Source organism: Carcharhinus amblyrhynchos, chromosome 17 (assembly GCF_965287045.1).
Source record: "Carcharhinus amblyrhynchos chromosome 17, sCarAmb.v2.hapA, whole genome shotgun sequence".
Classification (NCBI taxonomy): domain Eukaryota; kingdom Metazoa; phylum Chordata; class Chondrichthyes; order Carcharhiniformes; family Carcharhinidae; genus Carcharhinus; species Carcharhinus amblyrhynchos.
Window position 1 is genome coordinate 21353677 of NC_137340.1, and position 18303 is coordinate 21371979.

The 18303-nt window shown below is 40.8% G+C and overlaps 1 protein-coding gene across 1 annotated transcript in view; it reads right to left on the minus strand.

The window, feature by feature from the left end:
• The window catches only part of jakmip3 (Janus kinase and microtubule interacting protein 3), a 212800-nt gene that overhangs the window by 141175 nt on the left and 53322 nt on the right, over nt 1–18303 (minus strand). The window contains exons 3-4 of the mRNA XM_080205603.1: nt 1800–2027; nt 132–251 (exon numbers count right to left, since the gene is read on the minus strand). Of these exons, the coding sequence (XP_080061729.1) occupies nt 132–251; nt 1800–2027 (348 nt within the window). The remainder of the gene's footprint in view (nt 1–131; nt 252–1799; nt 2028–18303) is intronic.

The following is an 18303-nucleotide window of genomic DNA, read 5'->3' on the forward strand; positions in this document are numbered from 1 at the left end:
TTATTTCCACACAAAAAATTGTCAGGGAGAAAAGATATTTCACTGATGCAACCATGTGATTTCTAGGGGCTAATGAAAATGCAAGTATCTGGGCAGACTATTGAACAGTCAGCATGATCAGAAGCACTTACAAGTTCATTTCTTTCTTCAGACAGCAGTGCGTTCCGGTCTTCTAGTTTTCTGATGATTGCACTTAATTCAGCAATTTTCAGTTGGAATCGCCGAGTATCCCTTTCGTCCAGCTGCTGTTCCTGAAACATAGATCAACTGCAAATAACTGGACATCAGCATAACTACGCGTGTCTGAATGACCATAACCAAAGAGACTGAAGAATTTGTCATAGCTATTCAATTAGAGGCAGAATTTGTTTTATTTTGCCAATGCAATAAAATGTAGACTATGCCCTTGTGTGGTAAGATGAACATTCAAGCACACCAGCTTTGGATATATGAAGGAAATAATAAATGAGATACAGAAAAGCAATGCAGAAAGTACAGTGAAATCATACACTTAATGTTGGCACTCTATTTTTTTGAGTGATTTCCAAAAATATAACCCTACCTCGAGACACTTCTGTTTCTTTCAGTGAAATGCACAAATACAATGCTTTACAATGTGATGCTACGACAGTTGGAACAAAGAATTGTACTATTACAGAAAGGGACAATGTGGTTGATAGTCGCTGCAGGTAACAACAGTGGGTGGGTTGAGAAAATGCTATAATTGATGAAGTAATACTTCATGGATGGGGGGGCATTTGAGCAAATGCTGGAATAAATTATTTACCTCGGGCACCCCAGTTAGTCCTTTTTTTCTGTTTATTTCGTGGAATCAAAATTCACAGTAATAATGAGCGGCAGTTTGAATGGGTGCTTCTTTGCCAATTATCTTCCACATTGGTGATACACTGCAGCACACTAAGAAAGGAAAGCCATTAAAAGCATGCTGATGGATGATTTTAGTGATCCTCGACCCCTATTTAATAGGTGCAGTGATTCCTCACTCAACGGGTGCAGGAGAGCCTTTGCATCGTACAACTGCGCTTAGAATCATTTCCATTCAACGTGCGAAGGAAATCAAGAGCCAGAGGATAAAAGAATCTTGATGAGAGTCAACAATGGGAAAAAAAGTTAAAATACGTTTACAGACATGCGTGTTTGTCTTAAAATTAAGCAGCAGTTTGTGTCATTAGCAAATTAAGGTCAAAGCATCGGAGTGGCATAGTTACATAGGGTGGTAATTAAAAGCACTGCCTTTTTCATTACAACGTTACGAACTACAGAATCCTGAAAATGTGTCTGTGCTATGTAGGATTAAATATCCCTAACCATTGCAAGAGATTAGAAAGTGAGAAACATTCAAGCAAGAAAAGGCCTTGAAGATGCCTGATTAGTGTCAAATCTAGTGTACTACACGCAATGTCTGCCTTTTACATACGTCTAAACGCAAATTAAACTCATAAAATAATTGCTGATCATATTTTGATTTTGAAAAATGATTTATGAGGTAACATTTCAACATTATTAGTTGATTATAGAAGAACAAGCAAACTGCAATACAATGAAATCCCAATGTCCTCAACAGTGACAAGAAGGCTAGCACTAATTCTATTTCAAAAGTGCCAAATATTTGGCTACAGTGTAAAGAATTTAAAAAGCTTTAGAATAATGATGTAATGTGATAGCATTGCTTAAGTATTAATCAGAAAGCAGCAGGTCTTAATATGCCCCTCATCAAGATTTTGTTACAGAATTTGTTGAATAGGGTAGTTATAGACCACATATGTGAAAGTGCTTACAGGGCTTCCTGAATGATCTGAGGCGTCTCCTGCACCACTTGCGCAAGGAAGTTCCCTTTTCGGGCTACTCAGATGTCGTTTTTCCCATGCTTCAGCCTCTTTGACCTGGGTAAGTTGTTCATCTAAAGCCTCTTTTTGGAGCTGGAGTCTCTGAGCATGCCCAGCCTGAGCCCCCAGCTCTTTTTCCAGCACGTAGACTGCTCTGTCTTTTAATTTTATCTCATCCATCTACAATGAGAACAAAACACAATCACACATGCATGCATTTTATTTCATCTGTTGCCACTAGACATTTCTTTTTCTCTGTAAGGCTAAAAGTCAAGGGAGAGGAGCGGTGACTGGTACTTACAGAGTATACAAGTCCCAGTAATGTCATTTTGTATTCAAAAATTCTGACTGTACTATTCATTCACTGCTTGTGAGTCATTTTAGCCGTCCCTTGTTGCTATTTGGCAATTTTGCTTGGTAAGCCCATAAATCACAAGATAGGTTTAGATGAAAAAAAAGCCCTTTAGCCCGACTGATCTCATCCATCCAAAACAATAACCCCATAAGCTAATAAAATAAAGCTTTAAAAATTCATTTCTATCATCACCTCGTATGTTTTATGCATTCATAGCTAAACTTGATAATTTGCTCATAAATCCCAGTTACATCACAATCTTTGAAGGTAATTTCATGGACAACTGTTGTCATTAACCCTAGGCAAAAAAATTCCTACCCACGAACTTTATTACAAAGGCAAAGGCAATCAGATTTGACCAGATCCTTTACATTTCAGAGCAGGAAATGTTTTTAATCTGCAAAGGAAAATGGCAATGCATGAAAAGCATTTATCTTTGACTGTTTGCCTTTTTGTACAATCAGTTCAAAACAACCGAAGGGTTTAGTTATATGGCATTATATAGTTATGGCATTATTTAGTTATATGGCATTACACTGAAAATAAGCAAAGAGATTGAAGAATTGAACTTGATTTCATTTTCAAAATCAATGATTGTTTTTACTTAGTTGTGGTATGCTTGACATTCTGGATGTAAAGCTAGCTGGTCCTTTACCCACCCTTACATAAAACCTTTTAGCAGTTGCTAAGTTTCCTCAGTGTCATTTTAATTTTCAAATCCGCTGCTCTGAATCAGTTACTCATCACTTTATTCCAAGTCCTCATATGTAGATCTTCAGCACTCATCAGTGAAGCTGAGCTACTTTAGGTGTCAGATTCCCGTGGAAGCTCATCAGTTTGGTTACTGATTTCCTATTTAGCTGGGATGCTCATTCGCTGCGAATCTCACACCCCACTTCAACTTAGTACAATATTCGGGTAGGGTTGGCAAAAGCCAGGGCTTCGGAATTCCACCTTGTGTACAGGGATGTTGCTGGAGTTTAGTCAACCGAAAGAATGCAACTTCCCATTCCTTGCCCATCTAGGAACATTGGAACAGGACTAGTTCAGCCTGTCGAGGCTGCTTCACCATTCAACAAGACCAGGGTCGATCAGACACTTCAATGCCTTTTACACGCACTATCCCCATTACCCTTTTGCATTACTGTTAATCAGAAATCTGTCAATCTCATTTAGCAATGACTGAGCCTCCACAGTCCTTTGTGAATTCCAAAGATTCACAACCCTCTGTGCAAATAAATTTCTCCTCATCTCGGTCCTAAGTGGCATGCTCCTTATTTTGAAATTACACCTCCTGGTTCTAAACTCCACAAACAAGGGAAATATCTAACCAGCATCTACCCAGTCTAATCCTTCGTGTCCAAAGATGTGCAGGTTAGGTGGATTGGCCGTGCTAAATTGCCCCTTAATATCTGGGGGACGAGCTCGGGCAAATGCATGGATTATGGAGATAGGGCCCTGGGTGGGATTGTGTCAATGTAGACTCGATGAGCCAAAAGGCCTCCTTCTCATTGTAGGATTCTGTGATTCTATGATTTTAAGTATTTTGTAGGTTTCAATAAGATCACCTCTTATTCTTTGAAACTCTGGAGAATACCGGCCCAGTTTGCCTAATATTTCTTTTATGCTATTGTTAAATCTGTACTATGGGACATCAAATTGCAGGTTATCATTAGCTAACATGAAGAATCTCAAATTCCATTGGCGGATCTATGACTTGAAATCCCAGTAACAATGAAAACTAGCTGGTCAATCATCAAGAATGTATTGGAATACTCCAGTCCCAACTGGCTCAGTACAATGGTAAGCTTGTCACAAAGGACTGATTTGCTTCCTGCAGTTTGGCCAACTAATAAGAGATATGCTCACTCGAAAGTTGTTAGATAACTGATGAAAGCTGGTTGGAGTCCTTGCTGGGCTGTGGATATGAAAAACTCCACACAAATGTCATGATAAGGAATCCAGCATATATCGGTAAGTGAATTCCCGCCATCATTGCAATGACACTATGAAAACACATTATTCCTCTTTGAAAAGATGTTCCACGCATTGCAGGGCTGAGCTTCAGAAAGCTGCTTGTCTCGTGTTAATTGTCACTCCCTGAACAATTGAGTAATTTGTGGCTAACTCATCCTCAGCTATTTACTTCCAGAAACCGTCGCACTAAACCGTAGTTTTCTGATCAGCTATACATGGTTAGCGCTTTTCAATGTAGTGGAAGGTCCGATACAGAACAGGTATGATAACCACCATGGCAGACAAATCCTGTACCACGCAATTATGTCCTTAATCCATGTCTTTTTGACAAAGGTGTTTGGGCCACTTTCTTCCCCAGGTAGCATCCTTGATTATTCAAAGATTGCCCACCATGGCTTATGCTGTAAGTTTACTGTAGGGCAGACAATGAGGTAGGCCCTACGTCTTCCTCAGGTAGAACAGGAATCGAAATCCAGGCTGTCGATATTATTCATAACCACATGCTAGTTATTCAGCCAACTGAGCTAACCATACTCCCTTTTATTTGGTTATATAACAATCATTCCACTCCAAAGTAATGACAAGTCCTCATATACTTGCAAGTAATTCATAGAATCACTATAGTGCAGAAGGGGGCTATTCAGCCCATCAAGTCTGCATTGACTCTCTGACAGTATATCTTACCAAGGCCCTCTTTCCCACCCTATCCCCATCTCCCTACACATTTGCCATAGCTAATCCACCTATCTAACACATCTTGGGATGCTAGGGGGCAATTTAGAATGGCCAATCCACCTAACCTTGACCTCTTTGTTCTATGACAGGAAACCAGAGCACCTGGAGGAAACCCATGTAATACGGGGAGAACATGCAAACTGCACACAGAAAGTCACCCAAGGCCGGAATTGAACTTGGATCTTTGACACTGTGAGGCAGCATGTTAACCACTGCGCCACTGTGCTGTTCCTTCTTCTTGTTAGCCTTCAAAGGGAGCTGGCAACTCAATCAATATACTAGTTCTTTGCTGAGTTGCATTTAACATAACATACAAGGTTAAATGTAAATGTAATAGGTACTCATCTATATTGCAGAATACTACTTGTGAGGTGTTGACACAAATCAAACTTGAAAGAGAAACAAGATTTTTCTTCATCACTGACACAAGAAGCTGTTCCCATGGGATCATTTACCAGTTAAATCCTGTTTACTAAATTAGCATTGTGTTTTCCTCATTAAGCTAAATATATTCTTGCTACTTTTTGGTATCTCAGGTGAAAATACACAGCATACAACTGAACAACTAATTTTCCAGACCTGCTCACCCTGAAACTGGAAAATCCCACCTGAAGTCAATGGACCTTTCCATGGCCCGCCCCTCGCCTGCTCCAATATTCATGGCGAGTGGGACGGGAAAATTTGCCCCCCATAATTTTTGCACAACACTTAAAAGAATAACATAATGAACTCCTGCACAGTCTCTTGGAACACTTTAGTTTAATGTGGGGAAGGTGCCTTAATCAGTGGAATTAAATTGACCATGCCTAATGAGTTGATTACTTATCAGCATTTGTAACAGAAACAGAGGTTGCTCGAACTTCTCAGAAATATGAACCCGCTCCCAAAGGAAGATCCGAAGCTGGAATTTCACCAGTTTGGTTGATTTAGGCCCAATTCAGAGCAACGTTTCAGTATCCTCAGATCATCCTGCCAATTGTTTATTGCATAGTAGCTATTAAAGTTGATTTCAAGTAAAATCATATCAGACCTGAATACAATGGAAGTCATGGGCAAAGTTATATGCTTATGACTCACCCTTCAGGTAATAACTTTCAATAGCTATCATAATTATCCTTGGAGTTTCATCAGCAGATATAGACGGACTTTTGACTTTAGAAATACCACAAGATTTTTGGGCCGCAGGGCATCTAAACACTTTCAGATGCAAGGGACAGTCAAAATGGTCATTTTATCAATGATAAAATGTCTATTTATCATTGACAAATAGTCCAATGACAAACTCAAATTCACTGCCACCACACAGAAACAAGTCAAGAATGACTGCTGCTGCCATAAACCAACGGAAGTTTAATACATTTACACTTAGGGAAGGATGGTACAGTTTCACAGTGTTTGGCACTGCTGTCTCACAGAGCCAGGGACCTGTGTTCAATTCCGGACTGGGGTCACTGTCTGTCTGAAGATTGCATGTTTCTCCCTCTGCGTGAGTTTCCTCCGGTTGCCCCACTTTGCTCCCACATTCCAAAGATGTGCGGGTTAGGTTGATTGGTCATGCAAAATTGACCCTAGTGTCATGGGATTAGCAAGGTAAATATGTGGGGTTATGGGAATAGGTCCTGCCATTGCCCATTGGTATTTATCCTCCAAAGACTTCTGCTCAACATCATTCTTTTCTCAGGTTCAGAGTTCAAGATGCGGTTCTGAGAATCAAACAGTTTAGCTAGTATAATTAATAGTCACTTTTTATGCAATGCAGGCGGCAAGAACTGAAAATATATATTCTAGAGAGTGGCCTGGCCTTGGGTTTGCACTGGGTATTTCCTCATCCTATTCTTCAGATGTTTCATGAAAAATAGAGGGTTTGTCATACTTTCCTGTTACAAACTGAGTAACTGGGCTAGGTTTACGAATGGGCGGTACATGCTGCCTACCCAAGGTCAACGGCAGAATGTCTGAATTATATCCATTTACTTTATTTTATTTCATTTCTTTTTGTCTTAATAATCTATTTTTATTACTTTATATTCTTATTATTTTAATTTTCAGCTCTTCCATCATTCCATGCATCCGCTTCTTAAAAATCTCTCTTTTCATCTTGTTTCCCCTCCCCTCACCTCATCCCACTAGGGCCAAGTGCCACGTGCCTCAGGTTGCCCACTGACATTGCACCATTGTGCTGTCATTTACACTTTTCTATCTCTTCATGGGTCGCTATTAGCACCATTCTCAGCCTTTACTACAGCCTTTGTTTGTCTATGATCTTTCTTGATTAAATCCCACTACCCTTACAGTGTAAATCTCGCCCTATTTTCTTTGTCTTCAGCTCTGACTGAAGGTCATCCAGACTTGAAACATTGACTCTACTCTCTGTCCACAGATGCTGTCAGAGCTGCTGAGATTTCCCAGTATTTTCTGTTTTTGTTTCAGATTCCAGCATCCGCAGTATTTTACTTTTGTCTGAACTATTTTGACAGTCAGGCTTCATTTACCAATTTTCATTGGTAGGTTACACTTGGCTTTGCAGCTAAGGTGAGCAACATGCCTAGCTGGATAACGGAGCCCATTCACAGATCAATACAACACTTTTCCTGTAATGTTGTAGTCATTACAACACTGACTACACATTCAAAACACCCCACTGACTATCAAGTACTTTGGGTTGTCCTGAGGTCATGAATGGTATTATATAAATGTGAATTTTTTTTTTAGAAACAAAGTGCCATTTGATTCGCTGCCGGGCTTCTTTTAAACAGCAGCATAGAATCATAGAATCCCTATAGTGCAGAAGGAGGCCTTTTGGCCCATCAAGCCTGCACTGACAACAATCCAACCAAGCCCTATCCACACATTTTAACCCTGTTAGTCCTCCTGACAATAAGGGGAATTTAGAATGGCCAATCCATCTAACCTGAACATCTTTGAACAGTGGGAGGAAGCCAGACCACCCAGGGGAAACTCACATAGACACGGAGAGAATGTGCAAACTGTGCGTAGTCACCCAAGGCCAGAATTGAACTCAGTCCCTGGTGCTGTGAGGCAGCAGTGCTCACCACTGTATCCTCCAACATGACATGCTGCCAAGAAAGCCATCTGGGCCTGACTGCCCTGACTGCAATCAAGATGCTACAGTCTGTAGCCTGGGCTTCCCGGAACAATGTACCCAGAGGCTGCCAGCCTTGAGCTTTGTAAAGGACCTTTATTGAGCAATAGTATCTTTCCAACATTCATGCTGAAGCTAATGGAGAGTTCCTTCAGGAGCACCAGAGTAGGGGAGAAATCAAAGTGCTTTGGGTTAACACACGTATGAGAATATCATTTAATGGCATTTCAATTGGCTTTATTTAAAAATAAAAAGCAACATTGGAATTTATAACTTTGTAGTATTGTTACATTGTAACTACTGACCCTGCATTGTCAAGTGTTACGTGCGTCAATGTCGGTCAGAAATTTGAAGATCTTTATTGAAGACACACAGAAGAACTGGTGGAGATAGTGTTCAGAACAGATTATATGTGAATGTTGGAGGGGATGGGGAACAGAGTAGATTAGCTAAAACACCGATTCACCATCTGTTGCTGAAGCTCTCTCTGGCTGCAGTCTGCTGCTGCCACCTTCCTTCGTCTGCTCCATTATTGCTCTAATCAAGGTGTTACTCATCAGATGGAGGAACTCACTCGTGTTGCATATCATGATGTTGCTATCTCCTTTGCAACAGCAAGTTTACAAAGGCCATTGGGGGCCACAATCTCAGACAGTCTCCATGGGTTGAGCTGCAGAACAACCCCAGGTCTGTCCAGGCAGTGAAAGCATTGTTTAGAGTAGTCCAATGGTCTGGTCATAGTCACAAATTATTTTACAATGTTTTGGATAGAAACCTGCCTGCAAAATAGTTTCCCCAGATAACTATGTTATGACATGATTGATTGGACATAATCTTTTTGATATGTCAACCATTTTGGATATCCTTAAAGGGGATTATAGATCGTTTTCTAAAATAACAATAGTATCTTATTATAATTAGATGAATGTTTTTAAAAAAAGGAACAGAATTTACAACAGCAATTATATCTAAAAATTTCAAAGTCAAATAGTCATGGGGCAGAGTTTCCAAATCATGTTAAGAGATGGGAGCAGAGGTGGGAGAGCCAAAGAATGCCGTGTGGATTTGTTGATGTGTCCATGTTTGTAAAGGCAGGCTTGGGGCTACTTGATTAACTGCCTCCTCAGAAATTACCCTCTGGATCCCAATACTAGCATGTTTGTGTTCCCTATTTGCATTTTCTTCTAACTGCAGAACCGTTCAGGCTAACAAAGATTTTAGCCTACATTTACATACAGACACAGAAAGAGGACCTTCAGCCCATTGAATCCATGCCAGCTCCCTGTGGAGTAATCCAGTCACTCCCATTTACCCGCTTTATCCTTCTAACTGTGCAAATTTATTTTCATAGATTCCTTAAGTACACAAGGAGGCCATGTGGCCCATCAAGCCTGCACTGACACCAACCACAATTCCACCTAGGCCCTATCCCCATAACCCCATGTATTCACTCTGCTAGTCCCGCCTGACACTAAAGGATAATTTAGCATGAACAATCAACCTGACCCACATATCTTTGGAGTGTGGGAGGAAACCAGAGTACCTGGAGGAAATTCACTCAGAAGAAAGTGCAAACTCCACACAGACAGTCACCCAAGGCCAGAATTGAACTCAGATCCCTGGCGCTGTGAGGCAGTAGTGCTAACCACTGTGCCACCTGTCTGCCCATGACCATTCTTTTCAAATTCATTGATGTTCTCCGCTTCCACCACACTTGTGGACAGCGAGTTCCAGATTATTACCATTGTAAAGGAGTTCTTCCTTCCATTCCGCCTTCATTGCCAGAAACCTGGAATTGTGTCCCTAGATATTTAGTCATGGGATGTGGATGTCACTGGCTGGGCCAGCATGAATTGCCTATCCCTGATTGCCCTTGAAATGATCAGTTTTCTAGATCATTTCAGAGCAAATTTACGTATCAACCATATTGCGAGAATCTGGAGACACATGTTGGCGAGACAAGACTAGGTAAGGATGGCAGATTTCCTCACCTACAGGATATTAGTGAACCAGATAGGTTTCTTCTCATTATATAAAAATGTTATTTGAAACAACTTTGCTAAATCACAGGTGGATGTAATAATTTCTTATCTAGCAGCTTATAGTGGCTCAACAGGTCAGACCAAATAAAGCCCTGTATTTGTCCAGGATTCTTGCTCCATTCAGTACAGACATCTAATATGTTTGTAGAAGTCAAGTATTACTCTACATTTAGAAACAAAATACATTGGAAAAACTGCTGATTCTTGCAAAAAAAAATTAATTTTGCAAAAAAAACAAAATAAAATGGCAATGCCTGACCATTAATAATCATTTCATGGCCATTAGCCTTTTAATTCCAGACTTTTTTTATTGAATTTAAACATCACCATCTTTCATGGTGGGATTTGAACTCAAACCCACTCATCAGAAAATTACATTGGGTCTCTGGATTACTAGTCTAGTGACAATACCACACCACTGCTATCGCTTCTCACTTTCAGCCAATGAAAAAGTCATCTTTCTGCCTACACTATCTAAACCTGCCCTAATCATGTAGAGATCTATCAATTTTCCTCTTAATCTCCTTTGCTCCAAGCAGAACAAGCCCAGATTCTTCAACCTGACCATGTAGCTCAAATCCCTAATCCGTGGAACCATTCCGGTAAATCTCCTCTTCCCCCTCTCATGGGCCCTCACATCCTCAGCCGAACTGTGGCGACCAGGGGATTTTCACTGTAACTTCATTGCAGTGTTAATATAAGCCTACTTGTGACACCAATAAATAAACTAAAACTTAAATCCTTCCTAAAGAGTGAAGAACTGGATGAAATACTCTAGCTATAGCTGCCAAAGCTCTAAAAAGGTTCAGAATAACTCCCCTGTTGTTTGTACTCTATATCTGTATTCTTTTCTAACTGCTCTCTCAATATGTATATCTGGCCATTTTCTAAGAATCAAATACCTCTGTCCCGTCATACTCTTCAGAAATAATTGTCTCTCCCAATCCCTTCTGTGAAAAGACATCATCTCACGCCTCTCTGTAGAATACTGAATTCCATATGACATTTTGTCTGCCCATTCCACTTAGCCTATCTATGTCCTGTGCAACTGATTGGTATCATTCTCACCTTGTAATATCTCCAAGTTTCATATTCAATATCCAAGTTAGGAACTTGTGTACTAGCTAAATATGATTTGAAACTACTACATTCATCCTACGAAGTGGAACTAGCATAACCTCTGTCACAGGGAAATTCCTCGAATCTATCATTATCATAGAATCCTTACAGTGCAGAATTTAGCCCATTGAGTCTGCACCGACTCTCCGACACAGCATCCCACCCAGGCCCTATCCCCTTAGCTCCACATATTTACCCCACTAATTCCCCTAACACCTTGGGACATAAAGGGCCTGATCTTACCATCGCCTTGCATTCATCTTTGGGCGCGAAATTTTGGTAAAATCAGGCATGAGGTAAGTAGTGTGATCTGTCACTCTGCCTGAGATCAGTGGAGGGAAAGGGGGGTCCGCTGCCACTCTGCCTGAGATCAGTGGGGAGGAAAGGAGGGGGTCCGCTGCCTGAGATCAGTGGAGGGAAAGGGGGGTCTGCTGCCACTCTGCCTGAGATCAGTGGGGAGGAAAGGGGGTCCACTGCCACTCTGCCTAAGACCAATGGAGGGGAAGGGGCTTGCAATTGGTGTGGGTGGCAGGGAAGTGGGGGGATAAGGGGGTCAGTAATGAGTAATGTTGTGGGGATGGGGCAATGCCTGTCGGGGCCGGGAGGAGGCATTATTTGGCCCGGGATGGTGTGGCGGGGGACACCACAGAATGGGTCTAAAAGTTAGATCTGAAACTCTTCCAGTTTCTAGTCCGCCTAACACTTAGAATCAAAATGGTAGAATAGGGCCCTAAGGGGAAATTTAGCATGGCCAATGCTCCTAACCTGTACTTCTTTGGACTATGGGAGGAAACCAGAGCACCTAGAGGAAACCCATGCAGACATAAGGAGAACATGCAAACTCCACGCAAGGCGGGAATCAAACCTGGGTTTCTGGCACTGTGAGGCAGCAGTGCTAACCACTGTACGACTGTGTCACATGTTCTTTTAAAATAATGATAACATAATACATGTTGAACAGAAAGCTTCTCTTTTCCATTATTCTCTTCGTAATTAGGTGCACGACATAAGGACCATGTCTAGAAAAGATCTAACATGATATTAATGTTTTCAGATATAATATTTTTATGTTGTAGGAAATATTTAAAATTTGTATTTTATATTAAAACTCAACAGTTTCCATAAATGGGCAATAACTATAAAATCAATCGCTTGAGGAGTTAACAATGCTCACGGATAGGTGACCTGGATTCTATAGAAACATTGCACTTAATATAAAATGTCTGTTCGAGTAAACACTCAGGAAACCTCTTCAATAAAATGCCAAAGATCATACAAAATAAAGAGGCACCAATCGCTTTCAGTCAAATTGTCTCCTGTCAGACATGTTATATTCTGACTTCCTCTTTCAAGCATCTGTCATTCATTTTATTTCACATGAATAAATAAAGAAGACAAAATAAGTAGGTTATTCAGTAAGAGGTAAAAAAAGAATAAAAGGAAATTTTCTATCCATAGAACTCAGTTTACTTAAATTACACTGCATTTTATAGCACTATTCAGTGTTGAGTGAATCTTCTTTGGTATTACTTTTGAGAGTTATGTTTATTGAATTGGTTGGATATTGAAGCATGTAGGACTGTAATCATGTATTTTCTAAATCTTTTCAGACCGATTTGTATTCAGTAATAAATCTCACAACCTTAGCTCTGTGCAACCCTTGCCATGCTTACTTCTATGACCAGAATGGAAGTTATTTTTTAGCCCGTTTATTTCCAGGTAAGTGCCACAAATTATTTAGTTAATTTAAAATGGCAATAGCAGCTAGTTAGTAAAAGTAATGGATTTAAAAAGAATTCATTTGTGATCCAGTAAATCAAGCTCAAATGTCTTAAACAGCAGAACCCGCACGAAAGAAAATTGCTTTAATATTAATGATACTGATGCAAAGAATTGAGGTTGAACTTTCCTGTCCCATCCACCATTATAAACCATTGGGTTTATATCATCCCCCAGCAATTCAGATGCTGCAACATGTTGTATTTTGTATTTATAGCAGACATGACAGAAAAGACCTGTTGACCTCAGGGAGAATTTCCAGTCTTGGCTGAAAAATCACGCCCATGAATACCCAATCACATGAAAGTGCCAGTCTCCATCCCTGGTTACCCACTATGGTCAGTAAAAAATCTTTCTTAGTGTTAGAGTCATAGAATTTCAATGCAAGAGCCCATTTGACCCATCAAGTCTGCACCGATCACAATCGCACCCATGCCTTACTCCCGCAACCCCACATATTTACCCTGCTAATCCTGCTGACACTAGGGTCAATTTAGCATGGCCAAGCAACCTAACTCACACATCTTTGGACTGTGGGAGGAAACCAGAGCAAACAGGGAGCAGACATGGGGAGAATGTGCAAACTCCACACAGACAGTCACCGAGGCCTGAATTGAACCTGGGTCCCTGGCTCTGTGAGGCAGTAGTGCTAACCACTGTGCCACCATGCCGCCCACCGCAGATTCAAGTTATAATTAATTAAGTCTTGATTTTAACTTTTAAAAAATTTGTTCATGGGATGTGGACATCGCTGGCTGGCCAGCATTTATTGCCCAATCCTGAGGGCATTTAAGAGTCAACCACATTGCTGTGGCTCTGGAATCACATGTAGACCAAACCAGGTAAGGACACAGATTTCCTTCCCTAAAGGCCATTAGTGAACCAGATGGGTTTTTTACAGTAATTGTCAAGGTTTCATGGTCATCCTTAGATTTTAATTCCAGATTTTTTTTTACAGAATTCGAATTACATTCTGTGCCTTTTGTCCAGTTGTGTGAATTAGAAATGCACCCAGTGTTCCAGAAATGAATCCCAAATTATTTTAACATTCAAGGATCATTTAATCCCATTTGTTATCATCTCCATACAGATTGATAACTTCAAAGAATGAAGATGGACTTCCAATTAACAGTTGAAAGAATGACATATCATTCCTGGCCCTGGTATCCTCTGGCAATGCCAAAACATGAGGTAACCATCCACACAAACATTAGTTTCCAAGGCAGTGTATCAACAAACTTTCCTTCCAATAACAATCCTACAGTGGAACAAAAGTTGCAGCCACATTGCCTGAAATCTTCAAATCTGTCTTTTAATTATTTCCATTTATCAGTTTGTTTTTTTCATGATTACCATATCATGTCTGCTTTAGATGGTGCTAGAAACATAGCTGTTGGTGAACTATAGATGTCAAACTCTGATGCTGACGCTAACTAAGCTGAAGCAAAAGGAGGCTAAAATCCCAAACCACCACCTCCTGGCAAATGAGTAACATGGTTGCTTGCAACTGCTCACCCATTGGGTTTATATCATCCCCAAGCAATTGATTTCAGAAGCTGCAACATGTTGTATTTTGTATTTAAATTGATGGCAGTGCTTTCCTTCTTGTGCTTTATGAAGCCTATTGCAATCTCATCGGGAAAACCATTCCAGAGTTTTTCTTGATTCACAAGGTGGAATCAGGTCAAGTCACTGAAGAGCGCAGAGAGTAGGGTTTTGATATGGGAAATTCATTAAGAGTTTTGTGTTGGTGGAAAATGAAGAGGAGAGGCTCATCATGATTGACTCACACTCCAGATAGTCATTTGTAGCCAAACAAAAAGGGCAACAAAATGAAAAGAAAATAACCTGCAGCCGAGTGCTACTGATTATCAGTGGTTAGCGCTGCTGCCTCACAGTGCCAGGGATTCAGGTTCGATTCCCGGCTTAGGTGTGCAGTCTGCACGTTCTCCCTGTGGCTTTGTGGGTTTCCCTTGGGTGCTTCGGTTTTCTTCTGAAAGACATTGGCCAAGCTAAACACTCCCTCAGTATATTCGAACAAGCACTGGAGTGTGGTAACTAGGGGATTTTCACAGTAACTTCATTGAGGTATTAATGTAAGCCTACTTGTGACACTAATAAATAAGCTTACACTTAACTATTATTTCATCTGTAAGTAACTCTCATGAAATAGTTTTAGCCTGTGCACATGTTGGTATCCCATCCATTCTTGAAGAAATGATCTATCACAAATGGGGTTAATTATTAAACAAAGCAGAAAATGCTGACATATCTCAGCAGATCTGAGAGCATCTGTAGAGAGACACAAGGGCCAACGTTTGAAGCCTGGATTTCTCTGTGTCAGAATATTAAAGTTGGACACACAATTCCATCAAAGGTGAAAGAGACTGACCCAGATTTTCTGGTCTCCAGGTGGTTATATCCTAGAGGTATACCAGAGGAGGACCCTCAGAAGTCCCAAAACAAGAACCTTGTGGGAAATGCCCAGGAAGTTTCAACTTCCATTAGGAAATTACCTTGCATCTGGAACCCTCCGAAACTCTGAGTTACAGTCGGAGTTGTCGGATGGTTCCAATTCACCTACCTGAGTAATTAATCAGGAAAAGATGGTAGGATTAAAAGCAGTTCTAACTCCTGGTCCCCAACTCCACACTGGACACCCTAACTATACCCCCAAACACCTGACTACCCTACCCCATCCCTCAATTGCCCTTTCCACCATTGGACTACCTCTGACCATCTGACTACCCTCCCCACCCTACTGACCCATCCTATAATCTCACACCCCCCCCCCTCCACCTGCCCTCTCACGCTCTTACCTGCCATCATACACTTACTTTACACATCATAGATGATAGAAGGGGCTTTGGGACATTTGGACTTAGTGGAATTGTGTAGATCTTGCCACAAACAGGCTTTTCTTTGAGATTTCTTGGCTTCCGTTATTACTCCTGCACAACGATGGAAGGACTCCAGTAGCAGATAGAAAAATTACAGTACAAACAGGCCCTTTGGCCCACAAGTTGAGCCGATCACATCGCTGCCTACTAGGCTTACCTATAAACCTCAATCCTATTAAGTTCCATGTACTCATCCAGAAGTCTCTTAAAATACCCTATCGAACTTGCCTCCACCACCACCGACAGCAGTCGATTTCATTCACCCACCACCCTCTGAGTGAAAAACTTGCCCCTGATATCTCCTCTGTACCTACTCCCCAGCACGCTCTATAATTATTAGGGGGCCCAGTACAGAGGGCTGGGTGAGAAGAGTAGAGCTCCAGTAAATAAATAGGAATGGAGTGGCAATCCTTAGAAGATTTGGCTATTACATTAAAAGACCAGGGTACACAGGTTAAAACAATTTGCTGCCTCTATTTACAATCTCTGCATGAATATTGTCATTTAACAGGGGAGACAAGGGGAAGTGTCAAGAAAGCCTGACTGTAACAATGTTCATTCAGATGAGAAACAGCTTTCCTATATTATGTTTTCTTTCCTTTGTATTTTTGACGGATTTACTTCCTTTTATTCCATCTCCATTGGGTACCATAAACGTGCTTGGCTGGCAAAGACTAAAAGCCTGTCAGGGTCAGGGGGACTTCAGCAGCAGGAGAATACTTCAATCAACCATGTGTCTTAAGCCACAAACTACAGAGAAACAACAGTAGGCATGAGAAGATACAGTCAAAGAATTATCCAAAAAATTTAAAAATGCAAAGTGGTAAACCTAAAAAAATCACTTAGGGGTAGGTTTCTGCCTTGGTTGCAATCATGAAAGCGTGATAAAAATGTGCTTAAAATTGCACATGTTCAAGTGTCCTCTAAAACCCACATGAATAATCACAAATGGAAAATCTTCCATGAACTAGTGCAATTAGGCAGCAGAATAGATCGTCATAGATTGTTTTTCTTGTCTTTCCATTAGCAGGTAATTAAGAGTGGTGACCCAGTGCAGTTTTATCAGTCAAGCTAAAAATGGATTTGTCGTCAAAAATGAACATTTTAATAAGTATCCAGTCCTCCATCTGAGAGCACCTCATTTACAATCACTAAAAATGACTCAAAAAAGATAAACTGAACCATTTAATAGTTTTGTTGGCATATGCTAGTCAGGTTCTGAGTAAATTGTTTTGATATGAAATTACTCTTTAAACAAGCCTACTTGTGCCTGTGCAGCTAAGAAAATGAGTGCAATTTTGTGGATGCTGTCAGAACTAGCACCAGGGGCAAAATCTCAAAATGGGCAGATTTGTGGGCAGGGCTTGATTCAGGTGAATTGAATCCTAAACAGAAAAGGTGTCAATGGTTCCCGTGGAATTCTCTTTCATTCAAAATTTCCTAATCTTTAGCACTTGGACAATTTTGCTGAGATTGCTCTAATATTTGATTTGATTTATGACTGTCAGATGTATTGGTATACAGTGAAAAGTATTGTTTCTTGTGGTCTATACAGACAAAGCATACCATTTACAGAGCACATAGGGGAGAAAGGGAGAAAGAGAGAAGAGGGTGCAGAATGTAGTGGCGCAGACATAGCTAGGGTACAGAGAAAGATCAGTTTAATAAGTGGTAGGTCCATTCAAAAGTCTAACGGCAGCAGGGAAGAAGCTATTCTTGAATCAGTTGGTACGTGATCTCATATGTTTGTATCTTTTTTCCAATGGAAGAAGGTGGAAGGGAGTATGTCTGGGGTGGGTGGGGTTCCTAATTATGTTGGTTGCTTTGCTGAGGCAGTGGGAAGTATAGTCAAAATCAATGGATGGGAGATTGGTTTGCATGATGGACTGGGCTACATTCATAGCCCTTTGTCTTTTCTTGTGGTCTTGGTCAGAGCAGGAGCCACACTAAGCTGTAACACATCTGGAAAGGATGCTTTCTACGGTGCGTCTATAAAAATAAGTGAGAGTCATAGTGGACATGCCAAATTTCCTTACCCTCCTGAGAAAGTAAAGGCATTAGTGGGTCTTCTTAACTGCAGCATCAGCATGGAGGGATCAGGACAGGTTGTTGGTGATCTGGACAGCTAGACATCTGAAGCTCTTGGCCATTTCCACTTCATCACCGTTGATATAGACAGGGGCATGTCTTCCACTATGTTTCCTGAGGTCGATGACTATCTCCTTTGTTTCACTAACACGGGGGGAGAGATTATTGTCATCGCGCTATTTCACCAGATTATCTATCATCTCGTCATTGTTTGAGATCCTACTCACTATAGTGGTATTATCAGCAAACTTGAAGATCGAGTTGGAGCGGAATTTGGCCACATGGTCATGAGATATTATTAACAGAAACAAGGGTGAAGACAATATGTGTAGAGAACAAGATTGGGCTCACCGGTGTT